Here is a 19,859-nt window from a genome sequence, read left to right on the forward strand (position 1 = left end):
GTATTTGGGACTCAGTTTCCCAGAAAAGCAAGATCTGAGGTATGATAGAAGCAAACGACATACTTCCTAAAAATGCATTGAAACCCACTGAAAATAATGGACAATGGCTTCCAAAGTTTTCACCTGCTGAATGACTAATAATAGGTTTGTGCAACTTCTATTCATAAGTTATGTATAGCAAACTACTTTTGGCCTGTTTATTGCTTATTCTAGGTTATTTTCTACAATTTTTGCAAATTAGCAGTCCATGTGGCCAAGGATTAAATACGAATGGAGGATAAAATGAATGCAGCAAAGTATAGGGAAATCCTGAAGGACAATCTGATTCAGTCTACAAGACAACTATGACAGGGTTAGAGGAGTTGTTTTCCAGCAAGACAATGACCTGAAGCATAAAGTGAAAGTTACACAGAAATGGTTTGAAGACAAGGTGAATATTTTAGAATGGCTGAGTCAAAGCCCAGACTTTAATCCAATAAAGAATTTGTGGTTGGACTTGGGCTGTTTCTGCCCAATCCCTGTGCAACCTGATAGAGCTGAAGCAGTGCTGCAAAGAAGAACGGAGTAAAATTGCAGTGTCCAGATGTGCAAGATGGTTATATCTCAGAATGTAATAAACTCAAAAATCCTGTTGTTGACCACTGATGAGTTTTCATGCGATCTAAAAATAAAACTTATACTGTTAGATACTTGCCCAAAGTATGTCCACACAGAGTTTTAAGACTGTAGACCAATCATAAACGATGTGGCAGTTTCTTTTTCTTCCTAATTGTAGTCTTCTGGCCCATTGAGTTAGTGGCAGTGTATGTGGCACATTTTATGATTCAAAGTTTCACAAAAAGTAAGTAACGGTACCTTGAGTGTGCTTCTTTCCAAGAACAAGAATGAACTTTCATGTTCAATATTCTGTCCTTATTGTTGTTTAAGTGCAATGTAGCGGGCGTGACAAAATTCTTTATTGTTCAACATACAAAAAAAAAAAAAAAAAAAGTACAGAACACAAGAACTGTTCACCATTTGTCTTTATTCCTATGAAAACATGTAGTGATTTCTATACAAATAACCAAAACTAAGGTTACCATGACAATTGAATATTGTAGCATAACATCAGTCTTTCGGTCAAACTGTTGACATTTGGCTGTTAAAACAAAACCACAGTCTATGTAAGTAAACTTCTTCTACAAGATTTTCAATAAAAGAAAAGGCAAAGAGTAAAGGATAAAACAAAAGACAAATAAAATTACTGCAGATTTATTTAACAAATCTATGATTCAACTCTTCATTTTATGAACGCAATGTCTGGGATTTTGCCTTCCGTCTGGAAAGGAAGAGGACAGAGGACAAAGAATTTCAGTGCTTTGCTATAAAATGATCACACACTTATGCAGAAGCGAAGAGCTGAAATAACTCGTGTTACCTTCAACTGAGTGAAAATCTGTGCCGCCCGGTTGAAGTCCCACTCATTGTCTTGCAGACACCTGTGACAGAGAATAAGTGGTCAGGTATTTCGAACGAAATCAATAAATTATCAATGTCATTATTGCCGGCGCAATAATAATAATAATAATTGCACAAGCACGAGTCTCACTTTTGGGACCATTCCAGGTTCATGCCTGACTTCTGTGAGAAGGCTGTGAGCATCTCCTGCTGCGGTGCAGTCAGAGTGGGGACGGGGCTGGAGGATGGAGTCGGGGCGGGCGCAACGAAGGCTCGGCGGATCTCCTCTGTCGTCGCCATCCGGATGAAAAGCTGGTCATTTACGATGCACAGACTGTGGCACAGGAAGGAGGACACCAGTAAACACACAAAAACATTAGAGATGATCCAGCAGATAGTGGTATCAGTACTGGAACAAATCTAAATGAGAGGTGTCCGTTTCAAGTATTTCAGGATAAGTTGAGTTTCCTTCTCTTGGCTTCCCCCCCCCCCCCACTACTGACCTTTAGGTTCACCTGCCACTAACACTCAACTGTGACTGTTTTAAGAAAGGTGCTGACTGATATTAGACAACAGAAAATTCATCTGTGTGTACCTAATAAACCGGCATCCTGAGTGTACTTGAGGTAAATTTATCTGCCTACATCCATTTCCCTGCCTATATCCAAACTGTAAACTATCAAATAAAGGAAAAAAACAAATTGTTATGTACACGTCAGTGACTAGAGGACAAGGCACGAAAGTTCAGGTTTGTCCCTCAAGCCCAGGGAATTTTCCTGAAGATACGCAACAGCTCACGATTTAGTACTATTTCCCCTTCCTCAGGGAAAATGCAAAGGACAACAGGAAAATGAAAGAAACCTTTAGAGAGCTAACTATACTTACCCAGTATTTCCTGCTGGGACTGTGATGAACACTCGAGAGAAGGCCATGGTGGACTCTCTGGATTTACCATCAACAGCAACTGAAAAAAAAAGAATGAGGCACAACTTAATAACACAAGCAACACCACCCAAATGTGCACTGAATGAGAACAAAACCACCAGGCAACTCACCTTCTTTGAAGACTCCACTCACTGTGAAGGACAGCAGTGTGTTCTGTAGATGGAAAACAATTTTGCAGAATTAACGTAGAATGATTCGCACAGTGAGAGGAAAAGGCTAAAGACAAGTGCCAGCCGACAGAACAAACACGAACTCACAGTGTAGGTGTTCACGTCAACAGTAAAGGAGGCAATGTCGTGCTGAGTCTTGGGCAACTCGTTGAGGAAAGCAACCACATTCAGTCGTGTGTGCTTCAGAAGCCGAAATCTTATCGCTACAAGAGGCAAGATTCAGAGAGGGAAATCATTTAGGAGAAATCTAAAATCACAAATACTCGGTCTCGTCAATTCAGACAATATGACAAGTCAGCAACTCGAGGGGTAAACTCACTGGAGTCTTTGAGTCTCTTCAGGTTTCGACTGTCTTTATGATACTCGCCCAAACTGCTCCTAAAACAAGACGAGAGCAACAGATGGAATCAGTGTGAATACAACCACTATTCAGATAGGGAGGTCTCAGAGGTGGGGTCAGGGATAAGAACTGCCCATGATGGGTGGAGCTACACAGAAGTCTTTTAAATGACTGGCTGTGTACTGTTTTCATATCCATAGAGAAGGGTTTACCTGGAGGGGTTCTGGGTGGAGTAAGGCGTAGTGAGGGATAACGATGCTCCATCATGGTAAGCATCCAGGAGCGGCTGCCTGTCCCCTGAGTCGTATATACTGTAGTACCTGCAACACAGTCACTTGAGTTAGTGTCCTTTGTTTCTTTCTTGCCCACAAAGTCGTGACGTTTCATAAAAAGTCGTGCTGGCCAATCACTCACTAGGTGGGCCACATTAATTCTGGAAAACAAGCACCGATTCTCAGCATAAAAGCTAAAAACTCACTGTTGTAAGAACCGAAGGATGAGCGCTTTGATTTCATCAGAGCCGAAACAGCTGCCCTGCAATGTCAATTGGAAAAACGTTTGTCAGGTGCACGAAGGAGACAAAAACTATCTTGACTTTCACCTAAAGGAGGACCGTGCAGCTTAAAATGTGCACTTCTGAAATGAATTACTGAAGACATGAAGGTCTTGTAGAGCTTCTACTGACTGTCACATACATCAGAAGATAACATCAATATGTCAGTTTGCATATATCTGTCACATGAGATAAAACAAGTAACCTTGCATGGGGGGATAGTGGTGGGGGTTTCCACATCAAATCCAATGGGTGGAGGGAGGTCATGACCATCCTAAAAAGAAACCAGACGTAAAGGAAGAGAATATGCTCCAAATACTGCATCATTGAAAAGGTTCAGAATGGTGGAATGCAAAAAGGTCCTTAAAAACAAGATAGCCGACTCCAGGGCCAGTGGTATTTTCATGCTGTACCATACTTGGACTTACCAGTTTGAGGAGCCGGGGAAACCTCTGCCGCACAGCACTGGTTCAGGAACAAAAATCAAGAGCAGGAAAGTTATCATCACAAACCACCCAGCACATAAATCATTCTCATTACATTTAATGCTACTGTCAGTCACACCTGCTGACCCACTTAATGGCAATTTGTGCCTTTCACCTGATGTAATTTTAAGTTGCTACACTGTCGGGAACATTAAGAGAATACAGTCAGGACAGATACGTTGATACACAAAATGTAGTGTACGAGTGACGTAGAGGTTTAACCTTTGTGGACAGGTAAAACCACAAATGGACTATCATATCCGTCTTTCAGTACAGAGCTGTGCCTTTTGACAATTCTCCCTCCCCAAAGTGTACTTACCAGCAGGTATACTCACCCTCTCCCCCAATATGGTGATATACACAGATCTGACAAGGTGAATCGTAAACATGCTTTTCCACGAGACACAGATACAAACATACAGAGACCCACGACCTACCAGACTGCGCTGGAAACCAGTAAACACACTCATTTTGAATTAGTAAAATGAAAAAGGTTATGCAATGCTTGCGAGCAGAGAGGTGATTACCGCCAGTCTTCCCCCTAAATTCTGGCCAAGATGCTGGGGAACAGATGAGTTTATGTCACCGAAAAAACAAAGTAAGGTCTGGGTTTTTTAAAAAGCAAAAATGAAGTACACACAAACACAAGCACACGTGGTCCAACACTCACTAGAGGCAACAAACAGTGCTATTCATCAGGTAAATTATTCTGTCTGTCGTGATTATCAGCAAAGAAAGACCGCCTGAGAACAGGGTGGAACAAAAAGGACAGCCAGTCTCAAAGTGAGCTGCACCCAGCATTCCCACTACTCATCCTATAGCCCCTCGTGCTTCTCAAACAAAGAAATTATCAGTTAAGTACCTCATAGCCACAATCCTTTCTGAAGAGATGGGTCTTCATGCACTAGTAATAAAGGGACTTCATGTTTCAGGCTTTTGATGTTCTAGTGTAATTTGGGTCCCAAGCCTCAAGTTTAAGATGGGCTGGGGAATTGTCATGCATTCGAATAGAGTGCCAAGTCTCTACTCTGTTCTCTGCTTAACGGTTGAGCTTTTTGTACTGGTCACAGCCAACAGAAACTGGAAGAGGAAGTGTTTTCACTTTTTTTTTGTCCCCATTCGAAATATTTCAGGCAAAGCTTCAATTTCCAGTTCAGAACATCTTTCTTTCAGAAATTAGTTAAGGGTATTTGCCATACTCTCCACATCATTCACTGAACACCAGAGGCCTGTTTTAGGCCAAAGAGAACCAACTTATTGGAAGAGACAATGATTTTTCTCTTTGGCTCATCACTGGTCATTGATAATGGCCCATATCCTCCTCCTCCTCCTCAGCCCAGCGGCTTCTCCCATGGAGTCCCATCTTCACAAGTTCTTCTTGTCTCGTTCTTAGTGAGTCAGAGCTCACAGGGACTGAGGCAGAGTAATCGTGACTGTGCCTGCCTTAGGTTGTCCCAGGGTTTCGAGGTGGGATCTTACCCGTCATGGGCTATCCAGCCTTCCATACTCGCCTGATACAGGAGGCCGAGTGGGCAAGAGTGCTACGAGGGGAGGGGAAATCATTGGCTGTGGATCTGCTTTGTTTCATCCAAACATTTATCAGGGCATTCATGGCAGTGCCCTGTCTCCAATATACAAGCTACACTGTTTTACAGTACTGCTCAAGAGATTGTTTTGATTCATATTTTTGAAAGCAGTTCACAGGAACTTGTGTTAGAGGGCTGACAAGCTCGGTGTCTTCCCTTATTTTCATTATTTTTTAAAAAACAAAAAAACAAAAAACAAAAAACAGAGCTTCTCCTCAAAGTTACATCACATCAGCAGCTTATGGGATAACTAATCAAGATGCCAGCAGGAGTACTGGGTACAGCATCACTGAGAACCATAAAACAGAGCAAAGCTTGAAAGGATCTCCCATAGAGAAGCTGAAACATTTGCAGAAAGAATATGGCTGTTCAAACTGGAGAGTTAAAGCAAGCCCAAAGGTAAAACAAGTGGAACTGCACTGTGGGTAGATATTCTCTCAGCCACTTTTGGAAACAAGATATGTTTAGTTTGCAGAGTGAAAAGGAAGTGTTAGTCACCAAGTGGGAAGAAATGTGCACAAAACCAAAACAGTCTCATTTGAACTGATTGCAAATTATTCCATGTGGTTCTTATCTCCCATTCTTATTCTCACACATAAATGCACACACATGTATAGACGAACAAAGGGAGTTAATGCTGAATGTATCTGCCTCTGCTTGCTCCAAAAGCTCATCCTTCACAGCTGGGGAAATGATTACTGTTATTGTAAAGGTATCTTGCACAAGTAAACACCAATGCTTGTTTGATCTGCACATCTGCATCTGCACATTGCATCATGGTCTCATCATCCAGGAAAGACTCCTGGGCAACTTTACTTGCACACAAACAGGCACACCATTGCATCCTCACCTTATTCAACTCACCCCCCAAAATCACTGACTGACCTGATGTACGAGGCCTGATCCTTGAAGAGGTCACACAGAGGGTTCCTGTTGAGATACAGCTCCATCAGCTTCAGGCCTTTCAACTTGTCCAGTTCCCGGTCGGACTTCAGCTGGATGACAGAGAAACAGAACAAGATGGTGTGAGACAAAGATCTACAAATAAAATCAGGCTAAAGGCTCAATTCATGCCTCGTTATTATTCATTGTAAGAACTGACAAGCCAGTTTCACCTCATTCTGGGAAAGATTCAGGGTTTTCAGACGAGGCACTTTGGTAACCAGTTCAGCAAGTTCATCCAGTTTGTGAATACGATTGTTACTCAGATTCAAGCTTGTCAACTGGCAAGAGTCAGAGAGACACATGTAAGCACATCCAGTTCTATTCAATTAATTTGGAAGAAACAAAGAAGCAAAATTCTGTCAAAACTAAACAATTTGTCACTGATCTTGCAGCAAACAATACCAAAAACATCCACTGTATTAGTATTACCTCTGGAATGTTTTCTTCAATGATCTTGATGACAGCTTCCATGTTTGTCTTCCTATTCAAGATGACTTCAATGTTTCGGGAAACCAGGTCTGTCATAAAATAAATCAGCGATCAAAATATGAAACAAATATGCAAAATGGAATCATGATTTTACAGCATTTTCTGTAACAGTATCAAAATAAAATAAAGCTCTGTTTCATCACCAGACTGTCTGCACCACCTGTGGGACCCTCAATGCAATACTGCAGTGACCATTTGCTTAAAAAAAACTTCAATATCAGATCCCTGTTTATCAGAGATAATTCAACAGTTTCACAGAAATAACTGACGGAAACAACCAGATATGTACTTGCAACAACACTACATTAGCGTGTATTGTCAGGTAGGACTATGATATGGGTGCTTTATTACGGCGATGAAAGAGCATCTTATCCCTGTGGTTTGGTGGTAAACCAGAGCCCACACGGCAAAAACTCAAAAGTCTTGTCTCTGACTTTCAAAGTGAAAAGTGAAGATGGGATCTGGAAGCGCAGCAGGAAAGGCTAATGTTACCATAGTGCCTTTCATGCCGGCTGTGGTGTGACAGTATCCCTTTGTGAAGCTTTGTAATACAGCCTTGAACTGCAGAGACTAACTTTGTAAAATAAGTCCAAAATGATATCAAACACTGAATGTCTTCTGTGTCTTCAGACATTTTTCAGTACTGATAACAGCTGTCCTGTTGGCATGTTTGTTAGCGTCAATCCTATGATGGCGTCATTGAGACTGCTGACCAATCAGAAACTGTGGGTCTGACTTGACTAATTAGAGGCTGTGCTTCTGACTGGGCATGTGTGACCGCAGCACTGTAGTCACTTGATGACGGTCACAGCCCTATTGTCAGCTGCTGGCTGAATCTGCACTCAGTATCTTGTCACACTCAATATTTGTGTAAAAGGGTACATTTATTACCTGGATCTGTTCGAATGTTGTTCAAATCCAGTGCCTGCTGGGAGACATCAAAACGTTTTCCCATGCATTGCTGTGAAAGATAAAATACAGCCAACATGAGAGGTGTCATCTGAACAGTGAAAAAAAAATATGTCAGTATTAAGAGAAACCAATTAATTTTGATGAAGTTAAAGATGAGGAGGAAAGATTCAAAGATTTTTTTCTGTCAATTCACTATATGTGCTGGACATACAGGAGAATCGAAATATGGGGAATGAAAAAAATGTGAACTTGTGCCTTAAAAATTACTTCTAATTCTCCGCACTGCTTTCTCGAGCTCACCTTCAGGTGCTCCAAGTGCTCAGGCTTCAGGTCAGAGAGGAGGAACGATGGTGGAGCACTCGGGTTTACATGCACTTCCACCTTGAAGAGAAAGACATCAGGTGTTATGATAGAGAACAATAGAGCTATACCGCACACATGCTGAGTTCAAGTTAAAGTGTGACTTTGCACTACGTCAAGGTCACGGTTGCAACATAGACAGAGTAAGAACTTACTGACAGTGTAGCTATTATCTTTAACCTGCAGTTAACAGTGTAAGGCACTACCGAGATCTGATCACTCAGACTAAAGCTCGACCTGCTCAAAAACACCTTGGAAAAGCATGTTGAGTTGTGGCAATCATATGCAATCCAGACTCCTGCGCCTTGCACTGAGAAATTGAGAATATTTTCACTTGTTATGCACTAGAAAAAAAACACTAGAAAGATGTGCTGTGCGACAGAGGAGCACACGGCAGTTGCATCATAAAATAGGAAAAGAAAGGTCTTGCTGCTTTTTATGAAAGTTTTCATGAAGAAAAAAAAAAAGACAGTTGTAAAAATTTTGAAACTCCAGCACTAACAGATAAACAGTCTTCTTATTTATTGTGTATTAAACAATGAATGCATTTCTACTTAAAGCCACAACAAGTGTCACTTCAGCATCTGGCTCTGTCCCTCCCCTCGACACTCTGCAAAGCCCTTTGAGAGGCATGACTTTCCAGATTGTTGTGGTTAATAAAAAGGCTAGTGGATAAAGGGTGCATAATGTAAACTCTGGCCCAGGAAAGTCGAGTTTCTGCAGCGGTGATAAGTTTTCCTTCATTACCCCAACATACCTTGTAACCATCTGTGTCTGTGATCTTGTGAGAACACTTGTGCAAGGCATTGGCAGTAGGCGAATCATCCACATAGAAGTGGACTCTGCTGTGGTCGACGTGGTACTGCATAGACAAGGGAGAGAAAAGCGGAATAATCAACATTCATACAAGATGGCATCCACAGACACCTGTTCTTTAAAGTCCTCAGCTTACTGATGTGGTGACACGACATTTAAAATCAGCAGGCAATAACATTAAAAATAATTTAAAAACTAAATACCATCATCATTTCTTTTAGCAGAGCTCAGCGTATGCAATTAAGGTAGTAATAATAATGGTAATAGTAAATAGTAATAGTTAGATTGTGTTGACCCTCACCTGAACAGGTGTGAAGGGAACTGTACAGATGTTCTGAAGAGCTGTCAATAACCATTTCTTGTCATATTTTCTTCCATGTGGTATCTGTCAAGCAGAGAAGAAAGCAAATTATAATCACGTAACAGGTCATAAGGTACAAATATGGATGCGGTGACTGTAAAAATACCCACCGTCACTTTGAACCAGCCTGACCGGTTTTTCCCTCCTCCTCCTCCTCCGCTGCTGCCTCCTCCACTTCGGTCTCCCCGAAAGTTGCCTCCTCCTCCTCTACCACCTCCTGCCCCTTTACCTTGACGCCTATCTCTGTCAAAACGTCCATCTCCTCCTTTCCGAAAAGGTCTTCCATACGGGTTGCTAGAGACAAAAAAAAGAAAATAAGTTTCTACTGTAGTCATTTTTCTGCGAACCTTTTTGGGAACTCTGGAACTTCATCTGTTTTTTCAAACAAAACTGGTCAAAATCTTGTTCCCCTGTCATCGTTTCTGGATCCCTAAAAAAGTTCTTGTTTTGTGGGTTGTATTTGCCAATGACACATTAAAACTTGAAGCAGAAGGTCTACAGAATGTGATGTTTCTTAATTTCTATGCAACCAGCAAGAGTAAAAGTTTCAGTGTATAAAAAACAGTTTTTCATTAGCTTTTGCTCTTATATAAGCTTGGAAAACAACTTTCAACTGATGGTATGGTTGTGTGTTTATTCCACTGCCTTTCACTGAATTATTAATTTATTTTGTAAAAATTAACCAGGGGTAGCGTTTAGGAGGTCTGACACCGACTCAACATTTTTACTAGCATAAACTTGGTCAAACACATAAAATAAATGGCCAACTAATGATCTGTTGATAGAGGAAGAAAAATATCACTACCCCAGAAACACCCTGTGTTTTTAATATTGTGCTATTAATTTAGGGCCATACTGACAAAACCTATTATCAATGAGTCCCACTCTAACAAACGTATTTGATGACAGAAGCAAATTATCAACAATGTGTGAAACAATACACTGGCTTGGTCAGTCAGGCACACTTACAATCTGTGCTGGGTGCTGTTATCCTGAGAGTTATCGCTCATGCTGACATCTCCATCAGTGTCCTCAAGCCTAGATCGCGGCCCAGGTCCCCCGAAGCCTCCCGAGTGACTACCCCTTTGGCGGTCTCTTCGGGACCTGTCATATGATCGAGCCTTGTGGGAACCTCTGCCTTTGCGGTTGCGAAACTGTGGTGCGGTTCTATCATCGTGCTCTGAAAAGGGGAGCAGAAATCAAAAGTTAGTCTTGTGACTTACAAATCACAAGCATATGTGATAAAATAAAAACAATGCATTCAAACAGAGTTCTACAAGTCAGTCAGCAAGCAAATCAGAGTTAGTGAAAAATATACTGGGAGAAGATTTCTGATAAGATATTGGCCTTGTTCATTCAAAATGTATTGTAATAAATGATTATGGAGTACTGGGTAAACACAACAAAACAAAGGATTACCTTATCTTGTGTCTCTAATGTAACATAAGTATACCCCCGGGGAGGGGGGCACAAGATATAGTTTTACCTCCTAGGACCATGTAACCAGCGGGTCTGACCTCTCTTGTCACCATAAAATCTCCGCACTCTGAAGAAAAACGGTACAAGTAGCACAATAAACATGTTAATGCTGTAGAGAACGGGCTTTCTTACCGTTGTAGTAATGCCCGCCCTCCGCCATATTTCCACGATAGTGTTAGGTTAGAATAACAGAGTTCGGGGTGTAAAATACTATTTGCAGTGACTCGTTTCTGTCGCTCACAACAAAAAGCAGTTAGACTCAGGAAGAAGCTCCAACATCCCAAGTTGTTCGGAGGAGAAACAAAAGCGACCACGACGTGATCGCGTAGCCACTCTTTATCTAGCTGGTAGCTTAGCTAGCTTCTCCTACTACGCGTTGGCGAGAAGACGGCGGAAATACAACTTTTCACGCACGTTCCCTTCCGGGGCAACAAAATAACGCACATATTTGCGGGAAAAAAGCATTTTTTCAGGCGTGGTCCAACACAACGTTACAAACAACTAATCGCAACAGATCAGATAATTCTGTACAAATTTTTGCTTATGTCAGTGAGCTAAACGACGCTAAAGTTAGCTTCCGATTCACAGTGATCTAAAGTCAACAAGTAGATTTACTCAAAATATACTTACGTATAGTTTTGAGGGACTTGTACTTTACATGAGTATTGCTATTTTGCGCTAACTTATCGTCATACTTCTACTCCCCTACACTTCATATAATATACATTTATTTATTTCTAGTTATTTTACAGATTCAGAGTGTTAATGCAAAATATAAATCAACTAATAAATTATTACGTATCATTACAGGTTAAGTTACCCCACAGCGTATGAAGTGGCTGCACCTTATCAAGTTCAATATTAAAGTAAGGAACATATTAATGTATCATCTACATACACTCTTGAAATTGTAAGTATAATTTGATGCTGATATTTCGATTTAAGTGAAATTTTTAAGACGAGACTTTTACCTGTAACAGCATATACAAAAATCTCATCTATTTCCACACACAGTTGAGGACGTGTGTGGAAATGGACACCAACACCTGCCATCCTGACCAGGTGTTGGTAATCCTCCCAATCACTGCATTTCAGTGTTGATGTTCCATGTTGTCAAGGCTAAAGTGCACCTTAATAATGATATTTCGCGTGTCGCCATTGGGACCTAAAAGAAAACTTCAGGATTCATTTTAAACGAACAGATTTTTTTTTTTTTAATTTAATTTACTACAATGCAGTCAGCAAAGGTTATGAGAGCACACTGATTTGTTATACTGTCAAAGCAGAATATCACTACAAAATTACACACAGTGATTGAGTTTGTAAGTTTCTCAAGCTCGTGAACTAAAACAGGCAGGACTGCTCTGTTTTGGTCTGATTAGCAGCAAGGTGCAGCTGCAGAACCACCCATACTAATTAAGCTAATTTATTTATTTAGTTTTAATATTTAACACTTGTTATCACCAACAGACTTATCAACTTCGATGCAGATTTGACCCTCAAGAAAACATGTACAATCGAAGGTTACACGGACTGCTAGCTTGGATATGAAGTTAAGCAACGGCCTAAACTCACCATCATCCATCACACGTGCCACCACAGCCAGGTTCGGGTACCTTCTCCGGCAGAAACTCCGGCGGTCCATCCAGAGTAAGCCTTCAGCCTCAGCCTCAAGGAAAACTGTCAGAACTTACTTCATTGTTAAAAAAAATAATTCAAAAAGAAACATTCCAGGTGTTCTGTAACCTGTGTAACATGTTCTTTTTTTTAACAACTTAACGTATGCTAATCGAGTTAGCTTTAGCGAGCTAGCTGTTTGGGTTAGCAACGCAGAGTAGCCCACTGGAGTCATAGACACAGTCCCACAATGTTAAACGATTATTATTTTTATTTGTTACCCTTGTAATATTTCCCGCGATGATATTGGTAACAATTGTCTCCGTCTGCTTTCTCAGCTACTCTTTCTCCAGCACGAACAGCAACATGGCGCCATCTGGTGGACAGGTAGTGTTTAACCAAATGGACTGACCTGCAGGGAATCAACCGTTAAACCAGCCTGCTAAAACTGCCCACGGTTGAGTAACGTGTAACAGAATACACCCAATTACCACTGCAGTGACCCACCTAATTAAAACTGAGTATTTGCACTTCTGCCAAGCTAATCAGCTTTAACCACGCAGGAGTCTTGATTATTTATGTTTGACTGTTTAGAATCTTAGTATATTCATTCAAAATTTTATTTTTAACATATTTATATTCATCTCCATTCTCAAGCTCATTTAATCTTAATCACACCTGGGGTATTTTAGACACACTTTTTAGCCTTGTAAACTCTTATCACCTTGTGGAGGGGGTCTGGTCTGATCCAATAAACCTGTGCACATAAAGGTAACTCTACTACCGTTTCCCACAGCCCAAACCCCACTACCTAATTAAAACTGAACTAATCTCTGTGAAGGTTATAAAGTCATCCTGAAATGGTTTCAAAGAGGTGTTGGTTCAACTATAGCCTATATATTCACTTGACAGAATATTAGAAACATCTGTTTTTAGAAAGCTCAGAACTGCAAACTAGTCTTCAAAATGATCATAGCTAGATTAATAGATTAATTGTAAAAAGAAGCATTAAGCAAACCAAAACTGAGCGTATGTTGCAATATTAGGCATGTTTAACTCACAGAGCAATGTGTTTGTTTGTTCCAGATATTATTTGAATCTTTACAACATGTGAAGGGTAATGTCCAAGGAGATGATGGGCATCACATGTATTATCATCATTGCATCATTTTATATACATTTTCCACAAATTCACCCTACCCTGTTGGTATCCTTGAAAACTTTGAGATTTCCTCTTTAATTTTATAGGTAAATGTAAATATGGCGGGCAGAATCGTCGGGACCAGCCTCGCGGAGATCACCTCTGTCTACATCAGCTGCTTTCTGAGGGGCGTTCACAATATCCTGTGGGACCCAGCAAACCCTGCACATCACTTGTTTCACCTGCTGCCATCAGGGAGTTTTATCCTAGTGGATATTGAAAGTTTGTTTGCTTTCATTTTCCTTTTTTTGGCCTCTGACTGAGAAAAGAAAAGCATTTGTTGTTAATTTCACTTAGCTTGGACCAGCTAATATGTGAAGATGTTTTCTAGTGTTTAATTGTATTCAGCCTATATATGAGTTTTGTTTGCTGCTGTAAAAATATAAGCTTGGCATGTGTTGCAACACAAGGGAGTTTTTGAAGTCCAATTGAATGAAAAATTCTTGGTAAAAGAGCATCAGCAGGTAAAGCATGTACATTTTTGGTCCTTTATGAATGATAGAAATAAAGGAATAGAAAAAAAGGAAGTCTTAAGTCTTAAATCTGTCTTTGTAACAAAACAACATCTCCAAAATTGCAAGAAAAACACATTTTCACAAAGCATATTTCTGTTATAATCTCTTTCCCTTGTTCCTCTTCCTCAGCCCATTAAAAACATACTCCCAAAACAAATCGTCCTCTGTTGTCTCTTCACATGAATTAAGCAAGGCACCAAAGTCACGGTGACAGCAGCCATTTTGTCCACCTGATCCTGAATCTGAGTAATGTTTAAAGGCCATCACAACCACAACCTTCAGTGTGCTTCATGCAACACTCTTTTCTCCTCCACCACTGAAGCCCTGTTTCCAGGAGGCTACACTGATGGCCTGGCTCAGAGAACTGATGAGGGAGGTCAGACCGATGAGATAGCCGTCCTCCCTGCTTCCTTCAGCCCACGGGACGTTGTGATGGAGCTCGCTCGTGTCGGACACAGGGGTTGTCTTCCCGAAGTCTATCATCCACACGCTGGCCTTGCTGCTGTGGTCGTGGACAAAGAGAAGCGAGCTGCCAATCACCTGGTCAGGTCAAACACATGAGTGTAAGTAGATTCATTATAAGAATATAAAGAGAGGATGAATTTGAGTGAGATGAAAAAACAAAAAAAACCTCATTGGGCTCAGTATGGTCAAATTCTTTTCTCATCCCTCTTTTATACACTACCTGCTGTTTCCATCACGTTCTTCACTTCAGTAAACATTAAAGTAGACTTTCAGTGATTTGTCTCTATGTAAACAAACCTCATGGGTTCTAAAAAACACTGAATTCTTCAGCGCATCGCTCAGGGCCAGGAGTCTGGAGTGGTACGCTTTCTGAGAACACAGATAGGGTAGAGCTGTGACACATGGTAACAGAACTGTGTAGTAAAATGAGGAGCATGAACATCATTGGCAAAGACTGGGGAAATAAAGAATGAAAATTAGTGGGATTAGTGGAAAAACATACTTTATCAGTTTTTGCTTTTATTTTGAAATTTCCATTTCATTCTTCACTTCAACATATACCGATCATCCTCGGTATCCCCTGCCTGATATTGTGTAGGTCCCCCTCTTGCCACATAACAACTCTGACATGGAGGCATGGACAAAAGTCCTCTGAGGGTGTTCTGTGTTGTCTGGCCCTGGGACATTGGAAGCGGATCTTTGGGTTCTGTGGGTTACGAGGACTGGACTTGGTCCAACATGTCCCACAGATGCTTGGCTGGTCTGAGATCTGAGCAGTTTGGGGGCCAGGGCAGCACTTTGAATTTGTCCTTGAGTCATGTTCCTCAGACCATTCTGAGCAGAACATTGCATTGATAATCAAGACATTCAGTTGTGGTTTTAATGTTTTGGCTGAGTGTCATGTGATCTTTGTTGGTTTGATTTTTTTATTTAATCATCATTAAAAATGGAGTGTTGTTGTTGTTCAGCCCGCTTCCATCAGGTTTAGTCACTGATTTCTTCACTTTGTTCTCGATTTAGTTTTTGTTAATGATAATATGATTGAAGAGATGCTTTCTAAAGGGAGAGTGGAGTAATGTTATCAGTGTTTCTATGAAATGAAGAACTGACCAGGATGTCCAGATGACTCCTGGTGAAGTGAAGCAATGCCTCTGTGACCTGAGCTACTGTCAGAATTTTCCTGAAATCCCGCTGGACACTACCGTCCTCCATCTGACTCACAGAGAAAGGAAACACAACAGCTTAGATGTGGCACATTCGAAAACTTGTAGAGCACTAAACAGTTCAGACGTTTTTGGGTAACATGAGCTGTGCATAAAACATTTTACTGGCCTTTACTCCTACCATGATTCCTTCTATCCTGAAGCCCAGAGTGGATGTAGAACTGGTTGTATCCCTCCACTGAAGGTATCGCCATTTGGTCACCCCTTTCTGTGCATGTTCCTCTGCTGACGGAGCTAATGGGTCTATTTTCACCATCTTCTGGTACATGTCACTCCGAAAAGGGGCCTTGACCCGAGCTTTGATCAGTTCCTCCTCCTGGTACGTCCTAAGAAGAAAATTCTCATGTTGTACATAAAAAACCCATATTGCTCTGGACAATCTCTGTGGACAGTGTAAGGTGAAAATATGACCCACACACAGGCCAAGTTTTCAGGTTATTATTTCTTATTAGTTAGTGTATAAGAATGCAAGTTATCCTTCACTACAGGACAGGACTCATCACCTCTGGTATCAAGAAAATTGCTCTCAAATCTACCTGACTCCCATTTTGCAGTCCATTATGACGGGTCTCCTCAGACCACTCAGGAGGTCCTCCAGGCGCATGTAGCAGTGCTCCCCCCTGGTGACCAGGCCGTGGTACTGCGGGACAAAGGGTCTCAACGAGTCTTTCATCAGGTAGTCCAGGCACTTTGCTTCCACTTCACTGTACAGTTTCAACACCTCTCCACCCTCGCTCAGCTGGAAGTTACCTGGTGACAGCAACAACACCAAGCAAGGGACAAGGGCTGATTGATTGTCGATGTGTTCAACAAGGCATAAATGCTGACGGTGGATGGTGTGATTCTTTTGTGAATAAGTTCAAACTTTTTGACGGTGTAACTAGAACGCACATTTTCTTAGTTCTTAAAAAAACCTGAGGATCTTGAGATAAAATATTATAACACAGCAACAGTGACATAGAGGGCAATGTGAACTATCTCATTTTAGTGGTTAGATTCATGTGCAGACTTGATCACAGTAGTAGGTGGATGAACTGCAGGACACGTGCCTTGATGTCCAGCCAGCTGGACCCAGGAGCTCTGCCGCTGCAGCGACCAGTGCATCATGGTCAGGTAGGTTTTCCAGGAGCGGCACTGAGGCACAAAAAAGGAGCCGATTATGTTGTTTTTTTCGTGCAACAAGAACGCTGATATGCTGTTTTCCTGTTCACTACAGTATGGCCAGTGGTTACCAATTTTCTGCAAAGCTTATTGTGTTTAAAGCCTGGAGCCAATCCCAGAATGCATTTTTTTTAAAGGAAGCTTATGCCTTTGAAAAAGCTAACAAGCATACAGACAAAAATCACGTGCAGGGCATTCGCAAGCTCCACAAACCTGCATTACAGCATGCGTGCGTGGAGACCAGAACTACGTAACTGTGAGGCGACTGTGCACAGAAGTATTGATAAGGGAGTCTTAAATTATGTTTTTTGTGTCTACTAAAACAATTTACCGGTGCTTCATACACATTTCTCACATCATATCATGGTACTCTGAAAAAATCTGTGACGTGGAAATGTCTGGCATGAAAAAGGCCTGTGAAGGAGTTTCATGTTGGTTGGTTGCTGCCAGAGGAATGGCCACTGAAAAGCCAAACACAAGAAACGAGGGAGACTCGAGCGTGCTCAGTAGAGATGCTGTTGCTTAATAAGGAAATCTGTAGTTTGACAGAAATTTACATATTAAGATATTTGTAGGTGTTTGCACCCTAAACATTATTTTCGTCACTAAATTGTGCAGATGCTGATTTCCCACAGTCTTTTATTCATCCTTACAGACCAATCTTCAGTCTCTGACAATACAAAATGCAAACTGCACTGAAAAAGTCTACCAACCCCCCCCCCCATCCTCCCAGTAGCTGCTCCTGTCATATCTCTGTCTGCTTTCATATCTATAGCAGCAGCCGCAGCAGCAGCAGCCAGGGATGCAAACAGCATTCAAATCTGACCTCATCAAAGTCCTCTTTCAAGCCCATGCAAATCACCACAGGTGCAAAGAACAGTTGAGAATAAAGTTTTAAGCCTCTGCACTGGAAAAGCAGAGCAGCCACACACACAGATGTGATGTCAGTGAATATACTGGGATAGCAGGTGTCAAAAATAAATGACAATGTGGCTTTAAACCATCCATTCAGCGTTCATCTCAGTCATTCTCACCTTCCTCAGTGTCCTCCTCTTTGAACCAGCATCCTCTCCTTCACTGAAGACTTCATCACTCTCTGCTGAGGAGAGGCTGATGGAGGAGCAGGAGGAGGAGGTGGAGGAGTGCAACAGCCTGGAGAGGATTGGATGTGGTGAGGACCACTGATGTGCTGTGGGGCTCGCTTTCAGCTCCTCGGCCTCTCTGTCCTCTGGGGTCTCCACACGCTCCTCGTTCTTTCCCTCTCCTCCTGAAAAGGGAGCTCTCTCCATCTCTTCATCCTCTTCTTTTTTGTTCTCCATCTCCAAACTTGCGCTTGTACCCCTGTAGTATTTCCATTCACTGTTTGTGCCCTCTCCTCTTTCCTTGTCATCTTCTACCCTCCTTCTCCCATTTGGCCGTGTGCTCTCCCATCGATCTGGCACGACTTCGTAGCTCCCTCCTAACCTCTGCCTCCTCCTCGTCCTCCATTTTGCCTTCACTTCATCCCTAGCACACCTCATGTTCAACAAGTATTCTTTTCTCTCTGTGCCGTGCTCCAACTCATTCCCATCTTGGTTCGTCATGCCGTCGTGTCTGAAAGGGGGATGGTGAGTGATGCTCAGCTCTGAGTTGAGGACGTTGTCCAACTCTCCATCCTCTCCGAGTCCACCTATACACTGACTGTAAGGGGGGAAACTTCTTGTCGACTGAAGTCTGGGCCTGGACCTCTCTCTGATGCTCCTGCTGGAAGACCCTTCATTGATTGTCAGATGTTGGTGCGCCTCATCTGATAGTCCAGCAGAAAAGTCATTATCCGTAGTTTGCTTGTTCCCTGTCTTCATCTTCATTCCCTCCATGTGGTTACCATCTGTCATGTCCATCTTTGAGTCCAGTGTGGAGCACAGATGATGAATCTGCTCCATGAGCCCGGCATGCTCTTGTACAAAACAAGGAAGTATTTACAAGAGATACACGGTTTTGAATATATTTGAGGAAATACATTTACAATTCTAAACACCACTGTAGCATCAGCAGCAAAGTCTTTGAAAAGACAAACAGAAACGTGTTACAAACAATCACACCTCGAAATCACCTTACCTTGTGTTTTCAACCAGTCGGGGTTCTGCGATAGAAAGCTTTCGCCTTTCACTGAGCAACATCCCTCTCTCACTCGACCTGCTGGTTTTGCATGCAGTGACGTTTTTAAGTTTCCAAAGCTCATTCAGCTGACAGAGACGCAGGCCAAGAGGAGATCCAGGAATGACAGATGTGACCGTGTCAGATCGCAGGGTGGAGACAGAACAAAGTGTTCACCCAGCACATATGAGTGTATGCTTTTTGCTCAATGTTTTCTGACCATGCAAACACAATCTGATGAACAGTTTTCAGCAGGTTTTATTGCAGCAGTTGAACAGAATGTACTGTAGGATGGATTTTCACTGTAGTTATATACATTTTTGGCTTATTTCAAGATATTATGATGATATAAAAATCATGATTTTACATGCTGTTTCAGTAACATTTCAGCAAAGAAACAGCCTTCATAGCTGAAACAGGGAAACAGGAATTGAAGCCAGTGAGTATTTAACATTTTGATATATTTCTGCGCACATGTACAGAGCAGACATAAATATTTATATGATCAAATACAGATGCAATATAACCATATAAATACTGTGTGTACATCTGGAGAAAGTGCATTGTGAAATAAAAAATTGATGAAATAAAAAAAAATGAATATGTAATGAAAATGTATTGTGATTTATACTGCATTAGTTTCATAGCTACATAACATAAACT

The 19,859-nt window shown here is 41.5% G+C and overlaps 3 protein-coding genes across 9 annotated transcripts; all 3 read right to left on the bottom strand.

Annotated features, from left to right (window-relative positions):
* Positions 1 to 1,004: 1,004 nt before the first annotated feature.
* Positions 1,005 to 12,912, bottom strand: nxf1a (nuclear RNA export factor 1a). 7 transcript variants are annotated; one of them, XM_046406140.1, is made up of 23 exons: positions 12,777 to 12,912; positions 12,454 to 12,558; positions 10,886 to 10,945; positions 10,369 to 10,579; positions 9,510 to 9,693; positions 9,340 to 9,423; positions 8,980 to 9,084; positions 8,163 to 8,243; positions 7,842 to 7,911; positions 6,891 to 6,979; positions 6,632 to 6,739; positions 6,402 to 6,511; positions 3,874 to 3,910; positions 3,651 to 3,719; positions 3,371 to 3,426; positions 3,105 to 3,212; positions 2,872 to 2,930; positions 2,640 to 2,755; positions 2,493 to 2,535; positions 2,323 to 2,401; positions 1,589 to 1,771; positions 1,418 to 1,478; positions 1,005 to 1,318 (listed from the first exon to the last, which is right to left on the bottom strand). In XM_046406140.1, exons 2-23 carry the CDS (start codon positions 12,521 to 12,523, stop codon positions 1,280 to 1,282), a joined length of 2,022 nt encoding a protein of 673 aa, XP_046262096.1. In that variant the 5' UTR covers positions 12,524 to 12,558; positions 12,777 to 12,912; the 3' UTR covers positions 1,005 to 1,279. The 7 variants fall into 7 exon arrangements, with proteins under 7 accessions (XP_046262096.1, XP_046262098.1, XP_046262097.1 ...); XM_046406142.1 differs by having other exon boundaries at positions 12,454 to 12,547; positions 12,777 to 12,911; XM_046406141.1 differs by having other exon boundaries at positions 12,454 to 12,571; positions 12,777 to 12,908.
* A 168-nt stretch (positions 12,913 to 13,080) lies between these two features.
* LOC124068639 (inositol-trisphosphate 3-kinase B-like) lies at positions 13,081 to 16,749 on the bottom strand (the record flags this gene model as incomplete). The annotated part of the gene is made up of 5 exons (XM_046407036.1): positions 13,081 to 14,751; positions 14,974 to 15,045; positions 15,787 to 15,888; positions 16,021 to 16,225; positions 16,436 to 16,749. Coding segments are annotated over 5 exons (945 nt in total), but the record flags the coding sequence as incomplete, so codon positions are not given.
* On the bottom strand, positions 16,655 to 19,787 carry LOC124068165. Its single transcript, XM_046406148.1, has 3 exons — positions 19,158 to 19,787; positions 18,095 to 18,996; positions 16,655 to 17,033 (listed from the first exon to the last, which is right to left on the bottom strand). Exons 1-3 carry the CDS (start codon positions 19,279 to 19,281, stop codon positions 16,884 to 16,886), a joined length of 1,176 nt encoding a protein of 391 aa, XP_046262104.1. The 5' UTR covers positions 19,282 to 19,787; the 3' UTR covers positions 16,655 to 16,883.
* Between the last annotated feature and the right edge of the window lie 72 nt (positions 19,788 to 19,859).

Source organism: Scatophagus argus, chromosome 12 (assembly GCF_020382885.2).
Source record: "Scatophagus argus isolate fScaArg1 chromosome 12, fScaArg1.pri, whole genome shotgun sequence".
Taxonomy (NCBI): Eukaryota; Metazoa; Chordata; class Actinopteri; family Scatophagidae; genus Scatophagus; species Scatophagus argus.